Source organism: Tigriopus californicus, chromosome 2 (assembly GCF_007210705.1).
Source record: "Tigriopus californicus strain San Diego chromosome 2, Tcal_SD_v2.1, whole genome shotgun sequence".
Classification (NCBI taxonomy): Eukaryota; Metazoa; Arthropoda; class Copepoda; order Harpacticoida; family Harpacticidae; genus Tigriopus; species Tigriopus californicus.
Genome location: NC_081441.1, coordinates 573,796 through 592,840, shown reverse-complemented (window position 1 = coordinate 592,840; position 19,045 = coordinate 573,796). Strand labels below are relative to the sequence as shown.

The 19,045-nt window shown below is 43.6% G+C and overlaps 1 protein-coding gene and 1 long non-coding RNA gene across 3 annotated transcripts; one reads left to right on the top strand and one right to left on the bottom strand.

Moving 5' to 3' along the window:
• The first annotated feature begins 1,604 nt into the window (after positions 1–1,604).
• LOC131893642 (transcription factor cwo-like) lies at positions 1,605–18,848 on the top strand. Of its 2 annotated transcripts, XM_059243744.1 has the most exons (10): positions 1,605–2,090; positions 4,302–4,371; positions 15,119–15,311; positions 15,387–15,656; positions 16,147–16,524; positions 16,610–16,765; positions 16,854–16,999; positions 17,076–17,309; positions 17,532–17,931; positions 18,010–18,848. In XM_059243744.1, exons 1-10 carry the CDS (start codon positions 1,837–1,839, stop codon positions 18,117–18,119), a joined length of 2,211 nt encoding a protein of 736 aa, XP_059099727.1. In that variant the 5' UTR covers positions 1,605–1,836; the 3' UTR covers positions 18,120–18,848. The 2 variants fall into 2 exon arrangements, with proteins under 2 accessions (XP_059099727.1, XP_059099725.1); XM_059243742.1 differs by lacking the exons at positions 1,605–2,090; positions 4,302–4,371 and adding an exon at positions 11,449–13,454.
• LOC131893651 (uncharacterized) lies at positions 5,748–10,195 on the bottom strand. Its single transcript, XR_009374727.1, has 5 exons — positions 10,056–10,195; positions 6,966–7,122; positions 6,719–6,850; positions 6,172–6,415; positions 5,748–6,112 (listed from the first exon to the last, which is right to left on the bottom strand). It is a non-coding gene; the product is annotated as an uncharacterized LOC131893651 (long non-coding RNA).
• Positions 18,849–19,045: the final 197 nt, after the last annotated feature.

The window sequence follows — 19,045 nt, the reverse complement described above, 5'->3', positions numbered from 1 at the left end:
ACAAATTTAGTTGAGTGGTCACTGAAAATTTCACAAATATTAATGAAGCCTTAAATAAGCTATTTTCAATCAGTTTCAACAAAGCCTTCAAGAAATGACAAAATCTGTAACAAGGTTTGTTGTATGTATTGTCTTCAGAATTCAAGTGAATGCGTAACTAAAAGTACACATGATGATTGTTAAACGCATTTTCAAAGACTACACTTTTAGTGTGCTTTAGTGACATTATACAGCATTTTAGCTATTGTGAGACTATGCAAGAAAAGGAAAATTATCTTTCATTTTTGCGATAGTGAAAATCAATATTAATTCTTTGGGAAATTGAATTAACATATAACCGGGCATTTTGGGGCTAAAAACGATGAAATTTGGACCACCAAATCCGATGTAACCATGTAGCGGTGAAATAGATGATATCATAATTTATATTCAAGAGCTAACTAAATGTGCTCTCAACTTACATTGGGTAGGTTTTTGAAAATTTTAGTTTTCATAATGTTTTTAGGTATGTAAGTTTTTTATGTGGGCTAGAATTTCATAAAGCAATAAAATAAAAATTGTTCCCCATGATTTTTTGAGGGAGAAAAATGCCAAGATGTGCTTGGGAATTTCCATCAAAACTTTAAAGGGTATTTTTACCACTGTGTATTGGCTTGGGTGCTCTCGCAAAAGTGGATGGGAGCGACAATTATGGACCAATGTCAATTCAATTTTTAAGGTGAGAGCAAAGCTTGGCCGTGCAGTGTGATACAATCAAGTAAATTGAAACTTGTAAGCTAAGTCGAAACAACAACGTCTTGCACATACGCATGTGTATTGTGAGCGCGCATGTTTGCTTGACATGTAAAACTACGACTTCCACAAGATGATTGAAAAAACGTTTTATGGTGATGGAGTTGAGGCTTGTCACGTGACAGGGCGACACTCATGGAGCCTAGACTGATCCCCTTTGGGAAATGTGTTCCACATTTGCTAGAACTGACATCACAATTCTTGATTCTATTAGTGTTGCTAGTGGGAAGAAAAAAATGGCATTTTTATGCCATGCCAATGCTGCTGAAATGTGGCAATGAAAAGCGAAAGTACAAATAACGTGTAAAGAGCAATAAGTGGCTATAATTAGACTCAACGTGTACTTATTTCAGGTCTGGTGGGCTTTCATGGGAAAAATATAGGATGAAAACATATCTCAATCTGTGTTGGAATCAGAAATCTACTCCAGATTAAGAAGACCCGAGGGGGAATACAAGTTTCGAGCCATGTCACGGTGTTTTTCAACGAGTCACGTTTCGAAAGTCCCCCTTAATCGATGATTTACTCAACTTTTGCGGCATTCATATCCTAGCCACACCAACAATCCAAGATAATGACTCAGATGTGGAATTGTTCAAGGACCTCGACGTCTGTTTGATCTACCACTTGAGAACGATTCAGATACACGTGAATCTCACGTGTGATTGCGACGTTGCTCACGTGCGATCATCGCTCTCACGTGTTTGGCAACGTCCCTTCAGCCTGCCGCTGAGTTGGCGCGGCCAGACTGTCCGACCCGTCCGACCCCCTGAGACCTCCTCAGATCGCGTAACTTGTGGAACAGCTAGCTAGGCTGACGGAGAGGGTCGAGATTTGGCTGCCAAAACAACGTTCGCCATCGGTTCGCGAACAAACTGGATATTTAGTTATTTTTTTCCCTACCAACTTTCGTACCCGGTTTGAGCCCCTTAAGTAAGCGTGAACAAGGATTTCCCCGAAAAGTTGCGTGGTTTGCCGGATTTGTGTGGACATTGCTGGTTGTGGCTTACTAGCAAGATCGGCTCACTTGACCAAAAAAATAGGATGGATATCCTAGACAGATCATTGGAAAACGAGGAGGAGCTGCTGGAACAGTCGAGGGAACAACAACGAGACGAGAAGGGTGGCTTTGAGCGTGAGGAGGAGATTGAAAATGATGATGATGAGGATAATAATAATGTGGAGGAGGAGGAGGTGGCAGAACAGAACGTGGAACATGATCCGCCAATTTCAAACAACACGTCTTCTGCTTTTGCTCGACGAGTCAATGCCAAATTGAAGGAGGATACCTCTGAACGGTGAGCGCATTAAGTTGGCTTACCTCACGTCCGACAACGGCGAGTGTGGCACACATTCGACATTCATTGCTCTAAAGCAGGCTGACGAGAAGGGGCTTTTGATAATGCTCCGACGTACAAGACCTGCATTAAACGTGTTGGGACCCCATGTATGTTACCTAGAGGTAACTCAGCTATTGGCCAGGCAGCTCCGGAGTTTGTACTCTACTCTAGGACAGGCCTTGCCGAGAATTTTAGTTTGAAGGAAAAAAAGTTTGAGATACTCGAGATCAAGGAATTCGTCTTGGCCAACGATAATCAATTAGCATACCACACGTAACCACTGTCTTTGAGATTTTATTGAGATTTGTTGCTGCCAGCCAATTTGATTGGTTGCCAGTGAGAATTGACTCAAGATAAGCAAATGAGTATCGTTGATTCAACTCTGAATTATTCAGCATACATTGAAAACTGAATGTGTGCTCGAGTTGCACTTCCCTTCACTAAAATCCAGTTATCAAACTCTTATACTCCGACGTAAGAACAAAAATGGTTGATCCGCGTGAGCTTTGCGGTTGTGAAGTCGTATTTTAGTTAGAGCTATCAATGTGTGAAAAAATCCCCATTGCTTTGATCATGTAAATGCATGCCACTCGACATGGTTGGGATAAGTTTCCATGGACCATATTCGGTCTTAATCATATTGATGCCTGATTTTGGGCCACCTGAACCAGGATCCTCTTTCCTTCTTGAGCTGAGAGCCTCAATGACGTTTCTTAGGGATGAATCAACTTTTTGGTTCGAAAGATTCCGCATTGATTAATGTATTTGACACCTTCTTTTTGTAATTGATGATGTTCCCAAATTCGCAAGGCCAGCAGCAATTGGGGTTGAACACTGCAGAAAGTGGCCTTTGTTGTGATCCAGACCCAAAGTAAAACATTACGAACAAGACTTTGCCCACTCCTTTTTTTCTTTGCGAACTAGAAGATTCGCATTTTGAATCTAGGAGAGTATCTCCGAGCTGAGGTTTCTTGGCCATGTCTAGGTTGATCTTCCTCCTTTGCACTTCTCGAAACATGCATTACATAAAGAATGCAGGATAAAAACTATTGAATGATTGAAACTTACTTACCATCCGCGAAGATTGATCAACAAGACTTCACGTTTTCTCGGTCATTCATAGATATCTCTCCTCCATGACCTTTTTCCACCAAGGCAGATTATCGAAGAACAACCTTCATTCAAGAGCTTATGTCTCCTATCAGTTATGACTTATGCCTTATGATGAGCATTGTCTGTTCTGCAACGGTGTGATCTGATTAGTAAAAGAGTCGTCGATTTGGGGAGCTCGCATTCTCGACGTTTCGGCAGTTTTCATCTCTTCATTTACCATGGAGGAAGTTCTTCAAGGGCGCTTATGTTCTTATTGCATGAGTTATGCTAGCAATCATTACAATGAAACACACAGAAATTTGATGCACAACTTGAAGTCTTGATGGACCCTTGAATATAAAATGTTGAGCTCAACATCATACGAAGTATCTCTGATCTTGATATTTTTTTATCAAGGTTTTAATATTTATCCAGTGGAAGAAAACAAGATATTTCTAAAATGATTGCGATCACTTTCGCCAAATTCGTATCATTTAGTTTTGTGCATTGTTACGGTTCACAAGTCAAGCACGCCCATGATTAGCCATTAAAAGTAAACCCATGGTAAACTGTACCTGGTTGATTTGAATTGTGCCTTACAAAACGCATTTCAATGATTATGATGAGCTCGCTTTGAAACCGAAGACCCCCAATAAGTGTGAGGTTAAGGCCCATCAATTTTGGAATGGTATGTCCCTCATGAACCGGGCCTTTTTCCTAACCATTTTGATGCTCATATTGATTATGATCCGATGGCAGCTCGAAATCACCCTGGGGCTCTCTTTTTGCTTGCCAAGTCCAAGCCTTGAACAGTATTGCTAGAAAAAAAAATCTTTCTTGTTTGGAACTTGTTTGTGTGCTCTAAACGGCTACGTACATGAAAATAACTTTGAACATCGACACAGTGATGCTGTGCATGATCCCGTCAAACATTTTTTTTTGTTAGTTTGCCTTGACCCGACAAATCATTGCCAATTCTGCATTGGCAAAGAGATGGGCGGATGATATATCTTTGACATAAAATTTCGACGATGACAATCAATAAGTTCTTAAAGTGATGCTATTTTTCAATTTCAGGAATTTAAACTTCAGTTCCGTCATTGAAGAAGATCCAATTGGAGAAATTGATAAACGTCTGTCTTTGAGGGTATGTCCACTTAGTGCTTTAAGACATTTAACCATGTTTTCGGTTAGAACATAACCAAGAGTGAAAAAGTCCCTTCTTTCGATTCATTGATGGATCTTGGCACAGGGCATAGAAATGGCTTAGAGCAAGGATATCTTTAACAGTAAGAATGGAATTAACAATTGGCGGACCTAAATGTTTTTGCTTTTTATTTCTGAGCCATTATTTCACTTTAAGGGGATTTATCGAATAGTGCTAATTCATTAAATGAAAAATTCTAGAATTTCAACATCAGATATCAGATATTGAGAATGCATGAATAGGTATGCGTTTTAGCTCCAATTCAGTATCAAATTCTGATTCCATGATTGGGTCCTATGTCTGCCAATGTCAACTTGGGTAAAACCAAGGGCCAGCCATCAGTGGGCCTCGGGCCTAAGAGGCAAACGCATAGAGAGAGCGCCGTAGATATCATAGCTAAAACCGATTTGAAGGTTTCCATGTGGTACAAAACCGAGTTCGGAAATAACCCCATGAAGCAACTCTTCCCGGCGAGTCGCCTGATTTGATCACTCAACGATTCGGTTGTTCAATTAAGTACAAAAGATGAGGCTAATCCACGATATGCCAAGAGTACTAGTATATCTACGCTTCTCAGCTGCCTGCACATCGATCTTTGTGTTTATGCTAAGCGCACGTGTGAATCCTCCTAATATTAACAGTATGTACTGTCAGAGAAGGTTCTTCTTGGCGGCCTTGTTCTCTTCGACGTGGTCAAAGTTTTGTCACATTTTGCAGCCTCATGTGCCTTTAATCCATCCTGCTTGTTTGGGAATTCAACCCAAGTGTGCCAGCGATTACTAACAAAAAACAAGCGGGTTGGATGTTGGATGCGAGTGACATCCTGCAAATGTGGACTCGACTCTCTACTCGAGCTAACCAATTAAATATCGTGTGATGGGTTCTCCATGTTTTGTAAGAAAGGGTTGATCCAACTTTGATGACTCAACCCGGTGACATAAAGGCTGTTTGCTCATTGGGTTTCTTTTGTTGGTTGAACAATGTATCATAGAAAAGGCTATTCAAGAAAAGGGGAGGTTGATTCATGCATGCTTTAAGCTTTGACAGCTTCATCATCTTCATATCGGTGACGTATTGCTAAATGAACATTTAGCTAGTTGGTCAAAAACTGTTTTACTGGATGTGATTGAATTGAGAATCAAGTTCAGTAGTCTCTTCTGAAAAAGTTGCCTTTTCCAAGTGGAACGATTAGGACGGGCAAAGGTGATTGGCCTTGGCTTTGCCAGTGTGTTACCATAACTAACAGAGTAAAGGCTTTCGACTAACAGATCAGCCGTGGCCAAGGTCAGGTTCCTCTCCCTGGTCTACACACAGGGTTATGGCAAGATTGGCCCTGAGAAGCTGCTCGCAAAAACCGAGCTGAGGAGCACAAAATGGAACATACGTTTGCCGTCTTTCGAGCGAGGTCGCTGAACCCCAAAGAGATGGGACATCAACATGGCAGCAGTGGATCCATCGAGCTTAGAAACAGGCTTTGCAGGACATGTTCACCAAGTGGAGATCCCAAACACTTTTTACATCCCTTACGGATAAACAAAAAAGTCTAGTACCTTTCCGTCGAAATTTGAATATATGGCCTCAGACATAAATATATCCATCTATCTGTTCCACGGTCCACCCACCAGCTCTTGGGAAGGCATGGGCCTACTTTCAATGAGGGTGCGCAATTTTCAAGGGCAATCTTTAAGGGTGACCATAGTTAAGTCCAAGACCAACAATTTAATAGGAAAAACAACGTACAGTATCTTAGGACTTTATGACTTATTATGACCATGCATCGTTTGAATTCGGTGCGATACTTGGATCTCAACCGTACTGGAGAAAGGAATGTCCACCACCAATTCAGTCGGTGACTTGTTCTTGCCCAGCACCATCACCCTGACTAGGAAATGTCCGCCCTGTTGGTGGGTTCACCGCCCTCTTCCAAAACGGAGGGTGAACTGTCTTAGGGTACATTGGGCGCGCGCGGCCTCATTTCCTGGGCCTGAAATGAACAAGGCGCTGAGAGTGAGAAGCAGGCCCTTAGGCCTGTTCCATATCGGTTCAGGGACGCTATTTGCATGATTTGATAAATGAAAATTGCTCCTTAACTTGATATACAATGTTCTATTGTATCAGATCAGTGGAATGAGTACAAAGAACCGAGCGAGGTTATGAAGGTCCAAGAAGTGGCACAGAACATGCGCCAGGAGCAGGAAGTATTGCAATAAACCGTTTGGATTGTCGGTGACCGAATCCCAGTTATTCAACGATGTTTGATCACTCTTACGCTTTTGTTCGTCTTCACCTAACACTTATTACGGCACCTCACTCTCCTAATTTCCACGTTGAGAGATAACACGACTTCTGAGGAAGGCTACGGTGAACATCTCCCGGCTCATCATAGTTACTTAATCCGAGGGTGGCGAGATCGGCAACCCTGGAGGGGAAGATTCAATGTCAATGACCCCACGTTAGTCAAAGGCATGTTGCCTTGTAGTGAAAAAAAGGAAGCAATGTTCACGGAGTGCTCCAGAAAATCAGTGGTTTCTCACCTTTAAATATCATGCTCAACCCTCTGTGCTTCAAAGGGGGAGGTTTGGGGTCTTTGGGCGGGCCCCTAGGCCTCAAAAGGCACCTGAACACGAGTTATTTCCGGTGATTAGGTGTTCAAATTGATCTTCCCAAGTGTGTTGAGCCGGTGTGAATGACCTATGAACGGTAAAGAGAGCGTGTGAATGTCCTGGAGAAACGGGACTTTACTCCGTCAGTGAATGTGACTAAATCTTAAAAGGTGGTAAGGGTTTCAGTGACTTTCCTAGGCCTTTGGGCTTGACCATTGATCAGAGATTACTTGGGTATCGTAAACATACAAATGGGAATTGAGGTCAAGCCAAGACTGCCTTGGCAACAAAGGAATCCGATGATTATTTCATAGAAGATATCGACCATGCAGGTCATAGCACTATTATCATGCAATGCAATGATTGCATGGAAAGGGATGTAATAATACCAAGTCGCCACTTGTCTAGGTCAGCTTAGAGCTTTTAAGAGTTAATTCACTCATAAGATTTTTTGCATTAAATAATTTTACCCATTTTAAAACTCCAGGATATGGCGATATGGTTAAGTAGGGCACTAATCATCTTGAACGTGACTTATCTAAAAGAATGTAAACAAGTAGATCCATATATTTCAATTATCGACTAGCCTTTAACATTCACACTTTCGATTCTTGATTAACAGATTCCTCTTGCAAAGCTGTTTTCTACCTATGGATGAACGACAAACGGTTTTTACACTAGAATTCGTAATTAGAATTTTTGACCAGTCCACTCGGTCCATTTGTTGATGAATATATCTGAAATATGAAGTTCATTTCTGTCTGACTCAGAGGCATTTTTTTAATTCACCACCAAATTTCTCAGCTTGAGCCATTGAACCAATCCTTCGTCGGTTGGTGAAAAAAAATCTGGCGCTTGATTTCTTGATGAATGCGTCATCAGAGAGACGCACCAGACCTTGCTTTCTTTCTTCACCTATTCATCAAAGCAGTTGGGGTCAAAGCTCAAAATAGCTATTTGGGTCGAAACTCAATTTGATTGAGAAAATTTGTGATTTTGAACTAGACTTTTTTATTAACTGGTTCTGCCAAAGGAATGGCATCTCAAGATAGTGGGAGGGGTTATCATTTAAAATGATCAGTAAAATATTGCAAACTGTCTTGCATATTGTTCAGGCAATGTATTCACAAACTCCGAATGGGCCTCATTTAACACAAAGAGCAATCGTGAATCGCACACAAGCTTGATCTAATGAGAAGCTTCCCAAAAAAGTATTACCATTGTTCATATTATCGAGCTACTCATTTAAAACTCCTCTGTAGGGATGTGTTTTGAACCGTAAAGGCAGCTTTTTAGCTTAAGGACTTTAGCTTGGGCTCCCATCTTTAGCAAAAGAGGATATAAAAGTAAAATAAAAAACGCTTAATCGAGGGTCAAAACGTGATCCTGGCTTTCTTGGACTCTAATACAAGGTTGCTTCAAGATTCGTTCTTGATCTTAAATTGCTCGGCAGTACCTTTTCTTTGCTCAAGTTGAGAACCCTTACTGAGGTCCATCAAGCTAAATAGCTGAGTTGCATGAGAATCATTTAGGACGCAAATGTCGACCTAAGACAGGTTGGAATCCGCCAAATATGTAATCGCCAATGAACGAGTGTTCAGGAATGTAGGTAAAAACTGGAATAGACGTAAATTCACCCTATTCAATCGGTCAAAAAGGCAATATTTCGAAAGCCTACTCATTACTTCTGTAAACATTTGGATATCGGTCTCTTTGAAAAACAAGACCATTATAAGTGAGTATCAAACAAAAACTTTCTATCAAAAACAACTGAACCGAAATCGACAGTCTTTTAATTGAGACTGCTAGAAATCCTTGAGATGTCTATCAAAGTTCAGCTCAGTTCGCAATATTTTTGTTGTTTAATACCAACACAAAAGCAACTCATCTAAAAAAAGAACCATTATGGTCTGGTTTTCCAAAGACATTTTCCAACGGCTGCCGGAAATGCAATTCCCAGTACTATATAAATGAAACATTAACTTTCGTCCTTATTAAATTGTTGATGTTTATATATTTGATCTACCAACGAATTTGAGCTGGCAGACTGAATGACATGAAGTATTTTTTTTGTTGCGGACTTCCTTACCGCTACCGGGATTGGAATCCCAGCAGTTCAAGACGAGAAGATTATTCATTTTACTTGACTTTTATTTATATATATTATTTGATCGACCAACGAATTAGAATTGGCTGATCTGGCTAATCCTTGAATATAAGGTTGATCCGGAATTGGGAAGTATTTCTGCTCATAAATATTTCGGCAAATAAAGATAAGAGCCCGCGGAGTTTTGGCTCAAAACTAGACAAGAAGCAAACTTTGCAAATTAAACACAGAAACATTAACTAAAAGTAACCAAGAAAGGCCCAGACCAACGTGCAAAGGTTGCTTTTTAGCTGCAGCATGACAGGATTTTTTGCAGCACACGTAAAAGATAAAATATTTTGAAATCAACGAATTCAAAGATTTTTTTAAAACCTTTTTGTGCAATCGAAGTTATGCGTTCTCTTCGTTCAACCCAAGAAGAAAAAAAAATGTCAATCACTAACTAGTGAATCAGACTGCCAAATCCCATATTGTAATAATTCAAATCCAAGAACTAAGTTAGAAATACTAAGAGTCAGTGGATTACTCATGGGCCGCTTATTGCCCCCGTAATTCAGAGATGAGCGATGTAAGGTCGCGTGATATGCTTTTCGGATACTACTTCATGAGTTTACTGTTGGTTGGTCTTACTCGTACGAGTCACTATTACTTTGGAAACAATCAATAACATTTGGACTGAACAAGAAACATGAAATCTAAGAAACTAATCATGAACGACGAGTTTATTTAACAATGAAATGAGATTCATTCAACTTATTAAATGTAAGAACCTTTTTTTCGCCCACTTTTCTGCGTTATTGATCAATAAGTTTCCAAGAAGAAGTCTCACTGGTACTTGGGGATAACTCCAAACCATATGGTCATGGTGGAAACCAATGAGTCACTGAAACCCTTCGTCGTGGTTCCCTCCTTACCAGGATGTCAGTAAAAGCACCAAGTTTGTGAGGAGTTAGGTCATTCCAAGTTTGATCGTGCTTGGATTCAAAAGCATGTTGTCCTTAATAGTGAAATGATGATGCCTTGAGCCCTTCTTGGTTCCGTTGGTCCAATGATCGCTGGCGGTTCCTTGATGAGGGGCTTGGAACCCGTTCAAGACTGAAAAAAACAACAATGGCAAGTTCAAAATGAGACTCAAGGGTGTTTTGAGTGTCATCCGAAAGAGCCTCTTCAATGTGGTGTTGTCGTTGTTGTTGTTGTTCTCGTGATCTTGAATGGTGGATGTGAGTTTGAGTACGTGAGTGAGCGAATAAGTGTGTGAATACTTCCCAGAATGTAAGCTGACCAACGGTCCAAATCTGCCGGCGAAATTCGAGTTCTCTTTCCGTTCAAAGTAACAAGAAGGGAAGGTGTTCTTGGTGTTGTTGTTCCCCTTCTCATTCGTCTATTCCGCTACAAAACAAAAGGGAAAACGCGAGCAGAATTCGTTATTGCCCAGCCATCTCATGGCCATTTGAGCAATCAATATGCCCGTGATATAATCTTGAATTGCGTACGTCGCTTAGAACTGAACATGTGACTTGTCAAATGTAAGCAACAAAGATTATTAGGTGAGCCCCAAATTCAAGAGCTGTAACGAATATTCAACCATTCCCAGAACTTTCTTCCAATCAGATCGAATCCAATGTCACATGGTCGAGATCAACCGCGAAGGGACATTTCGGCCGAACTCCTCTTACCTCTAAAGATGGCCCTATGAAAACTGCATTTTTCAACGGAGCAAAAACTTGGTTGGGATCTTTGGACAACGTGATCCCATTGCTACAGTCAACCAAAACGTTTTGGTCACTCTTTCGGTATTGACGAGATTAAGATCCCACTCTTGGGTGCGTGGCTAAGCACGATTAACCCTCTGGAAAATCATGCCTGGGATCGATTCACTTCTGATGTAACAATAGATGGTCTTCAGGCAGTTGGTTAATTATAGAACATATTTTTGGCTTCCCTACCACCCACCGTAGCATTCAAGTTTACATGAATACCACGCCTAATCCATGTACATTGGGCCAATTCAACGTTAACCAAATCAGTGGTCCTCTTAGGCCTCAACAAGGCGAATGGCATTGTTTTCCAGAGCTATTGTTGAGAAGTCAAAGCAATCAGAAGAGTCGGTCTCAGTCCGTGTTCTGCACGTGCGAGATCGTTTCTACTCCGCGTGATGCACGATCGAGAGTAGCTCGGCCTGTGGATTGGGCCCACTGGGGCCTGAGTGGCGAGAGCGCACGCCTTCCATGTCCATTTTTTCCCCTCTGAGATCCTGCCCTCCCGCTTCAACTTCGAGTCACGTGTATTTGAAGTGAGTCCTAAAACGCCGTACAAAGGGCAGTGAAACGAGCCTTAAAGAAGGAACGATATCGACAACGTGTGTTTGGGCATGGTGGATTGTGAGTGAGTCTTTTCTCGAAGAGCTCATATCGGAGTGGCTGAGTGGTAGCTCATTGCTCAATACTTGTTGGTTCTTGTTGGTTGGTTGGCTAATGTTGGAGATCATAGGGATTGTTAGTCCCGAGACTTTGTCCCTGTGATCGCGCCTCATTCTGAGCTCGTACGTTGATGCGGTGTCATTTCTGAATTTTTGGATGGAGGCTTGAATAGGATGTGGGATTGTGCCCTGTCGTCGTTGGACTCACGCTCCTCAGACATGTGCCGTTCCAAATCAGTTTGCTCAGAGAGCGAATGAGTGTTCCAATTGACGGCCACACTCCACACCAGACCAGACGAGACGAGGGCGGGAAGGAGGGCGCTCGAGGCACTTTTGTATTGTCAAGCTGTATGTGGCAGGCCTGGCCATGATGCTTGGTGGAAGGCTCACGTACTTCTCGAGCTTTAGTAGGCCCACATGGGAAGGCTTGTGAATGAACAATGTGACGGAAAACTTGACGACAACGCCGTCGACGCGCGGACGACGCTCCTCTGAGCTCTCGTTTCTTGTTGGGTGTGCAAATGTGGGAAAAAGCCTTTCCCAAAGTCTTCAGTACAAGCAGATATCGCCAAAGAGTAGCACACGTGTTGAGAGCTGCAGAAGGTTTCAGATCACATACATAGAACTTGAACTACGTCTTGAGCTTGAGCTACTGAAGGTGTCCCTTCGTACACACCTGGATACACATCATACACACTACTTCCTAGCACCACTACTCCGAACGACGTCGTCAGATTTGGACTGTTGTGATAGAAGTCTACATACCGATTCCTTTTTCAAAAGTGGACGAATCGCGTCGATCTAGATCGATTCCAAGTTTCCCAGTTTACCAGTTTACCAGTTTCCCCCCCCCGGCCCCCTTCTCCCCCACACGAAAGTGTCATTTTTTGAACCAGAGATTACTGCCAGAGTGTGTCGTGAGTGTCCGAGAAGACCGGTGCGAAGAAGGCTTGTGGGTCGATTAGGGACATAATCAAACCCTCATCCGCGTTCAACGCCTTTGCCCGTATTTCCAACGAGCGAGTGCTAGCTTTCGAACTCCAAATTTCGCCCTATCTCTCTACGTCCTTTACGGAATACATTTCTTTCTGCACCCTCGACTGCAGCTTCTACGACTACTACTTCTCTTCCTATAACAAATACTTCTACTAATCAATCAATCCAACACAAACAAGTGACCGACACTAACGGACAACGCACGGGCGGACCAATCAAAGGGCCCGTACTTCATCACTAATTCACAATTGAAGGTCAATCCTCAGTCCGGAGCCAAGTGCATTGGACCCACAATGCACCCCACCTAGAGTGTACTCCCGATATCATGGAGCGCTTTGACGAGAAAATCCACCAGAATCTATCCCTGAAGAACATATCCTGTGCGGCCAACACGCCCACGGATCGTGAGCGTGAGCAAGGGTCCAGTCCAGATGCCAGTGGACAAGTCCAAAGTCTCTCCTTCCACACCACGGCTGGGGCTTATTTCCGGGCTCACCAGCAACAGGAGAAGCGACAAATGCATCAAAACAACCAACATCACCAACAACAACAACAACAGCAGCAGCAGCAGCAGCAACAACAACAACAGCAACAACAACAAATGCATCACCAACCCTCTCTTCAAGACCCTGCTCCCACGCCCCCACCCCCCAATCGGCCCAAGACCGAGATGGAATCCCTCCTAGAACGACATTTCCACAACAGATCCCCGAGTGCCCAAAGTGTGCGGAGCGGATTGAGTGCCCAAAGTACCGAAAGTGAGAGGAGCATCCGATCCACGCATAGTGATTCTGGCCTCGGATCCGGTGGGAGTGGTGTAATGAGTAGCATGGGCAATACCAGCTCAGGCTCGCACAATTCCAGTCACCAATCCCGACGAAAGAAGACCTGTCATGAGGTAAAAATGATACTCAATAGATTATAGCTCGTCGAGAATACCAGTTGTTGGTGTCCTTAAAAGTTAAGATGAGAACACGTGAGTGACTCCCCATAATTCCGGCTAAACCCGCTCCTTGCCATTATGTTAAGGTATAGAGGCTTTAAAAATGTATACGTAGGACTCGGTGGGCCATTTAGGATTTGAGTTGTGACCACATCACTGGTCACGTGTGTACTAAGAGTACGTCACGTACTACTCACCGATCTACATTTTGATGAGTTTCGTTTCCATGTCAGCCAGCAGTGTCTTTGTATTGATCCAGCCCAATCAAGTTCAAACCAGAAATATGCCAAATGCATTGCACAGGGAACAAGCACATGGTTGGAAAGATTAAAGAAAAACCTCCTCGTGAGTCCCAATCAATTACGCCCGCCATACATTGTTCAAGATCAAAATGAAAAGGTTAATCTTGTCAAGTGATATTCTGACACATAATTTGTGTGCCCTTTCAGAGATCAGGCAGAGATATTGGGGATTAGAAGAAGGAAGTTCCCCAAAATCTGACTTCTAATGTTGTGGTGTTCTTTCATATTTGACCACTTTTTGTAACACTTCACATCATAATTGGTGATCCTTTCCTCCATCCAATTATCGTCAAATTGTCACGTGCTTGATATCGGGCGGATGCTAGTTCGACAAAAGTAGCAAAAGCAAGAGCATCGTCACATCAACCACACAAACACCTGCACTCACCAATTCGTGCATCCATCTATTTCTCAACGGATGTGGCACGCTTATATGAGCGTGCATTTTTCATAAGAACCAAAGGCATATTCATTTGCCAGACCTTTTCAACCATATTCAACTGAACTTGAAAGTCACCAACGAGACTCGCGAGAGAGTATGTTTGTTACTGAAATATTCCATACAAAGGTGTTGCTTGGCTGCCATGTGACACCCGATTCGTTATTCGGTGAAGACTGACACACTCTGCGTGAGCCAAAATCGATGGAACCCTCAGCTCAAGAGCAAGGAGAAGGTCGATCCTTGAATGAACGTTAATTATGGGAAATCCCACGCAAAATGCAATGGAAAAAATGTGCCTCACCATTCTCGAGAGTGTGTCAAACATGTCTGCAATCAATGTTTGTGTTTGGACGGGAGATTGTTGAGTTGAGAACGTGGAATGAGAGAACACGTGAGTGAGGTCAGTGGGTGAGAGAGCTCAAGGCTGGGTGCCTTTCTTTCTGCACTTTGACACTCAGCGTGGAAAACGTTGTGGAAGAGGCGATACAAAAGCATGTTTTCTGTACGTAGGCTGGGCTTGGAATTTGATTGGAATGGTTGTTCCCGTTTATTCAGGGTTCCATAATGGATCAAGACGAATGACAGACAACTCGTTGTGCCGCTCTCTCAGATCAGGCGTGCACTAAAGAAACACGTTCCGGAAGAAGGGGGAAATGAATGTTCTGCGCATTTAATCCCTCACTTTTAGGAAAGTGTTCACCACTTCAAATGGGACCATGGATCACGTTGACGCCTTCTCTTCAACCAAGACATGAGAGGGAGAGAGAGGGGGAAAGGGAGGGGGGGAATGAAGATAAACTGCTGAATAGCTGGATCGCAGTGTTGGATGGATTAAAATATAATTTGACAGAGTAGCACCATTTCTCTCTTTTAAGGATCCCATGTCCCATCGGATCATCGAGAAACGGAGGCGCGACCGAATGAACAACTGCTTGGCCGACCTCTCACGTTTAATCCCCAAATCGTACCTGAAGAAAGGACGAGGCCGCATTGAGAAGACCGAGATCATTGAGATGGCCATTAAGCACATGAATCATCTCCAACTTCATTCCAGTTGCAGGAGCATAGGTAAGTGACGCTTGAGCTGCCTTCAAAAAAGAACTGAAAGGCCTCGTTACCAAGGTTGGATTTATTGTTCTGCAGAAAAATGTGAATTGAGCCGCAGCAATGGTTTGGTCACCGACTCCAAGGGCTCTTCCTCGGCTTTGAAGGAAGCGGCCAAAGACGCTGATATTGGGGGAAAATCCGGAGTCTCCATGGAGAAGCACGTGGAGAGCTTTCGCATTGGATACCACGAGTGCTTGAGCGAAGTGATGCACTTTATGGTGGAGAAGGAGGGACTCTATTCAGGCGATGCCTTGTGCGTTCGTGTAATGAACCATCTTCAACGTCATTACGAAAAGCTTAATCGAGGTACGTTTATCCATGTAAACGCAAATGCCACGTGCACCAACTGATTCACTGATTTACTGACTGAGTGACGATCTGATTCACTAGTCGGGTGTATGTGCTTAGATACTCAATGCTTAGGCCTTGCCTGCGGGATCGGTTGGCCTGAAGACGTTATTCACGTTGTCACTTTCATTCAAACTAATCGTAGGCTCGATTGGTAAGCCCTAAAGGTGACCGAATCGCTCGTCGAACATCGTGGTCTTGATTAGATCACGATTCGGGATTATGCGGGTCGCACTGTAGACTGGTTTAATACGATTCGACCCAATCGATGTACATTCGTTCCGAGAAACTTCAGATCACCGATCACTGAGCTCTAGATAGCCTCCACGTGAGAGGATTGTGATGGTTTGGCCCCCCAAAATAGATCGGAACTACGACATACAGTGGTTGGTTGATTTCATGTTTTGAAACGTGCCTGGCTTCAAGTGTGTTGTCCGTCTCCTTTCAGTCAAACCCCCACGACAAGCGTCCAATCGCTATGCTGGCCTTCCATTCATTCGGGGCTCGTCCTCCTCAAACAGCTCGTCCTCATCCTCGGCTCCATTCACGTCGGGCTCACAAGCTCTGCCGGGTATGGGACATCCAGGAAGCAGCCTTCATCAGTCGCAAATGGAATCTCATGGCTCGATGTCAAGGCCCAACAGCATGATGAGTTACCAGATGAACTCCGAAGGGGGATCCCTGTCGGCCTCTGACTCAGACTATGGCAGCGTTAGTCGGCCTTCGGACTCCTCCGAGTTCAGCTCTCAGCCTTACTTGAAACCCAAGGCTCTCTCTGCCGCTCCTACGAAAGACCGAGCTGACTCCAACCTGGTGGGAGAGACAGGTAAATTTCCATTTTCAAGAACCCGAGCCAATTAAAGACCAAATCTTGACGTTAACATTTGGAATCACTCATTTTGTCATTTCAGCTGACAGTGTTCGATCCTACAGTCCGTCCTACGAAATGGAAGACGATCAAAGCCCGGATTGCCAATCCAAGGCTCCGGCAGATCAGCCCGAAAATCTAAGCTTGGACAATGGCAGCTTTGTATCATCTCACCCCGATCTCGATCGTGACCATGCAGGTAAGATTGGAATACTCATCAATTATAATCATAAGTCGGATTCGTCCTCTTGCGAACAGATTGCACATTCGTTTGCTTGGCTTTGCAGGGTGCTACAAGTTCAAGGAGACCATTCGTCAGAGGTTCAGTGATGAGTACGGCACCGACGATGAGGTACACCGAAGCAAACGAGCTCGCCTAGAGTCTACGGGCGAGGCCCCCTTATCCGTGGACCACGAGATCAAACATGAGCGGGTATGTTCCTGACCAACCAAGCCCCATGATGACCAAATTACATTTCTTGACCAATAATGTTTTATTCTGATTATAGAAAATTGAAGAGGAAGACTCCATGCCGAGCAGTACTGGAGAGTTTACGAGTGGCAACACCCAAGGGGGCCCTCTGGGCATGCTTTCGTATGCCGCTTCCACCTTGGAGACTCACATCAACGAGACCCCTCCTCGCAGACCGCCCCATGTGGGCCCATTTCTGTCTCAGCCCTGTTCGTCCCTCCCCAGTCCTCAACACGCCTCAAAAGGACGGTCTAACCTGACGGCCGGAAATGTAAGTGCCAGCTGTTTCAATTCCAAGGACCACTTTGACCCATCAATTTCGAAAGTCAGATTTTTGTTGCTTTGGTTTTCAATTTGTCATTGAGGTGGGCCAAGTTTCTGAACCAGGATTTCGACTCTGTTCCATCAAGCAGTCTTGGCCACCTCAAGTCAACTTGGCTGACTGGCTTTTCTCGACTAGGGTATTCATGTTCAATTGGCCTTTTTCTTCCAGGTCAACAAACCCCGAGTACCTATTTTTGCCCTTCACCCCCGAGGCACCTATTACATCCCGTTGTCAATCGACCATTCGCTGATTGCACCCTACCTGGTTCTCCATGGGAATATGGACGAGCCGACCAAGTCTAGTCAGCCCTCCTCTACCCTCTCGAGCGGATCTCCCTTGGTCCTCCACCCGATTACTATCAATGTAAACTTTTGTGGTCCGTTCCAATCCGTCATATCACTAGGCCATCCCATGACTTTTCCCGCGCCCACGTCAGAACATGGCGCCAGACACTCGGCCATGTCGGAATCTCAGTCGGGCCAGAATCCGGGGAGCGTCGTCATGTCCACACCATCGGCGGTGAACACTTTCCCAACAACCACTCACCGAACCTCCAGGACTGTTTCAGGTTTGCTTGCCCCACCACTGGCGTCGCTTTCTAGCCCTAGGCATTTGTAATAAGACGATGATTGTTCCTTTTCGGCAGAACCCGTTCCACAATGGCGAGAGCGGTTGGACCAGATCCTGAGTCCCAATAAGCCGATGCACCTTTCGGGGAATGGAGGAGGGCCCAGCGAGGCTCAGCTGGGGAAATGAGTCGCCCGTGGTCTTTGTCAGAGGAACCAACGTCAATCAATGTTGCTTGTCGTGGAACAAAATGCTCAAATGGAACGAAACACCTGCGTTTGATTCTTGAGGAACAGCTTTCATTCTCTTTTTTTCCACCCTCCCTCACTCATTATTACTCTTCGAATCCGTACTAACCAGAAAATTGATGCTTCGAGTGAATGTCAGTGTCGTCCCCAAAATACGGTTTTCTTTGTTTGTTTCCAATCATGAAGCAAGATTGAGATCTTCATGAAGATGATACTCCTGGTGAAAAAAAGAGAATTTTATTCCACCCCATTTGAGGGACAATGATTTTGGGTAAGAAGAAGCCAGATCCTAACCTGACGTACGTATAATGAATCTAAATCAAAAGAATGACGCCCTCCCTCGTCTCCAAACTTCAGTCAGTCGACTCGAGTCCTACTATTTTGTTTCACAAATGTTCAAGCCTTGTTGTAACCTTCTTAAGTTTTGCATTCATGTTCATTGTTCCAAATTACTATCTGAAACGATTTCTCACCTTGTTTGCATGACAAGGACTGCACCATTATTTACAGAAGATGATGAAGAAAAAAAAACAATCGTAAAGTTAGGCCCACTACTACTACAACTACAACTACTACTATTCCTTGTATTTTGTCAATTTCAATTTCGAATTGATCGATTACCACTATGATATATTTTGGTGAAATACAAAATATCTATATTCTGTTTCAATATCCAGCCGACTTGAATTCTTTAGCCCTTGCTCGTCAAATGATACAAAATAGTCGATCAAAGTGTGCAATAGAAAGGCCTCAGGTTTGCATTGGTTTATTTGCCTTGCCACTTCAAGGCACACAGCGCCTCGGAACTTGTCTTTTTACTTTTGCAATTAAAAAAGTCAAGCCCCTGTCCCAGCTTAAAATCTCAAG

What these genes read in the sequence shown, in the direction of transcription:
- LOC131893642 (XM_059243742.1), top strand. Translation starts at nt 12,882, where the DNA reads ATGGAGCGCTTTGACGAGAAAATCCACCAGAATCTATCCCTGAAGAAC. An exon ending in TCTCGATCGTGACCATGCAG is followed by an intron (nt 16,766 to 16,853) that starts GTAAGATTGGAA and finishes TTGGCTTTGCAG; the next exon opens with GGTGCTACAAGTTCAAGGAG. An exon ending in CTAACCTGACGGCCGGAAAT is followed by an intron (nt 17,310 to 17,531) that starts GTAAGTGCCAGC and finishes TTTTTCTTCCAG; the next exon opens with GTCAACAAACCCCGAGTACC.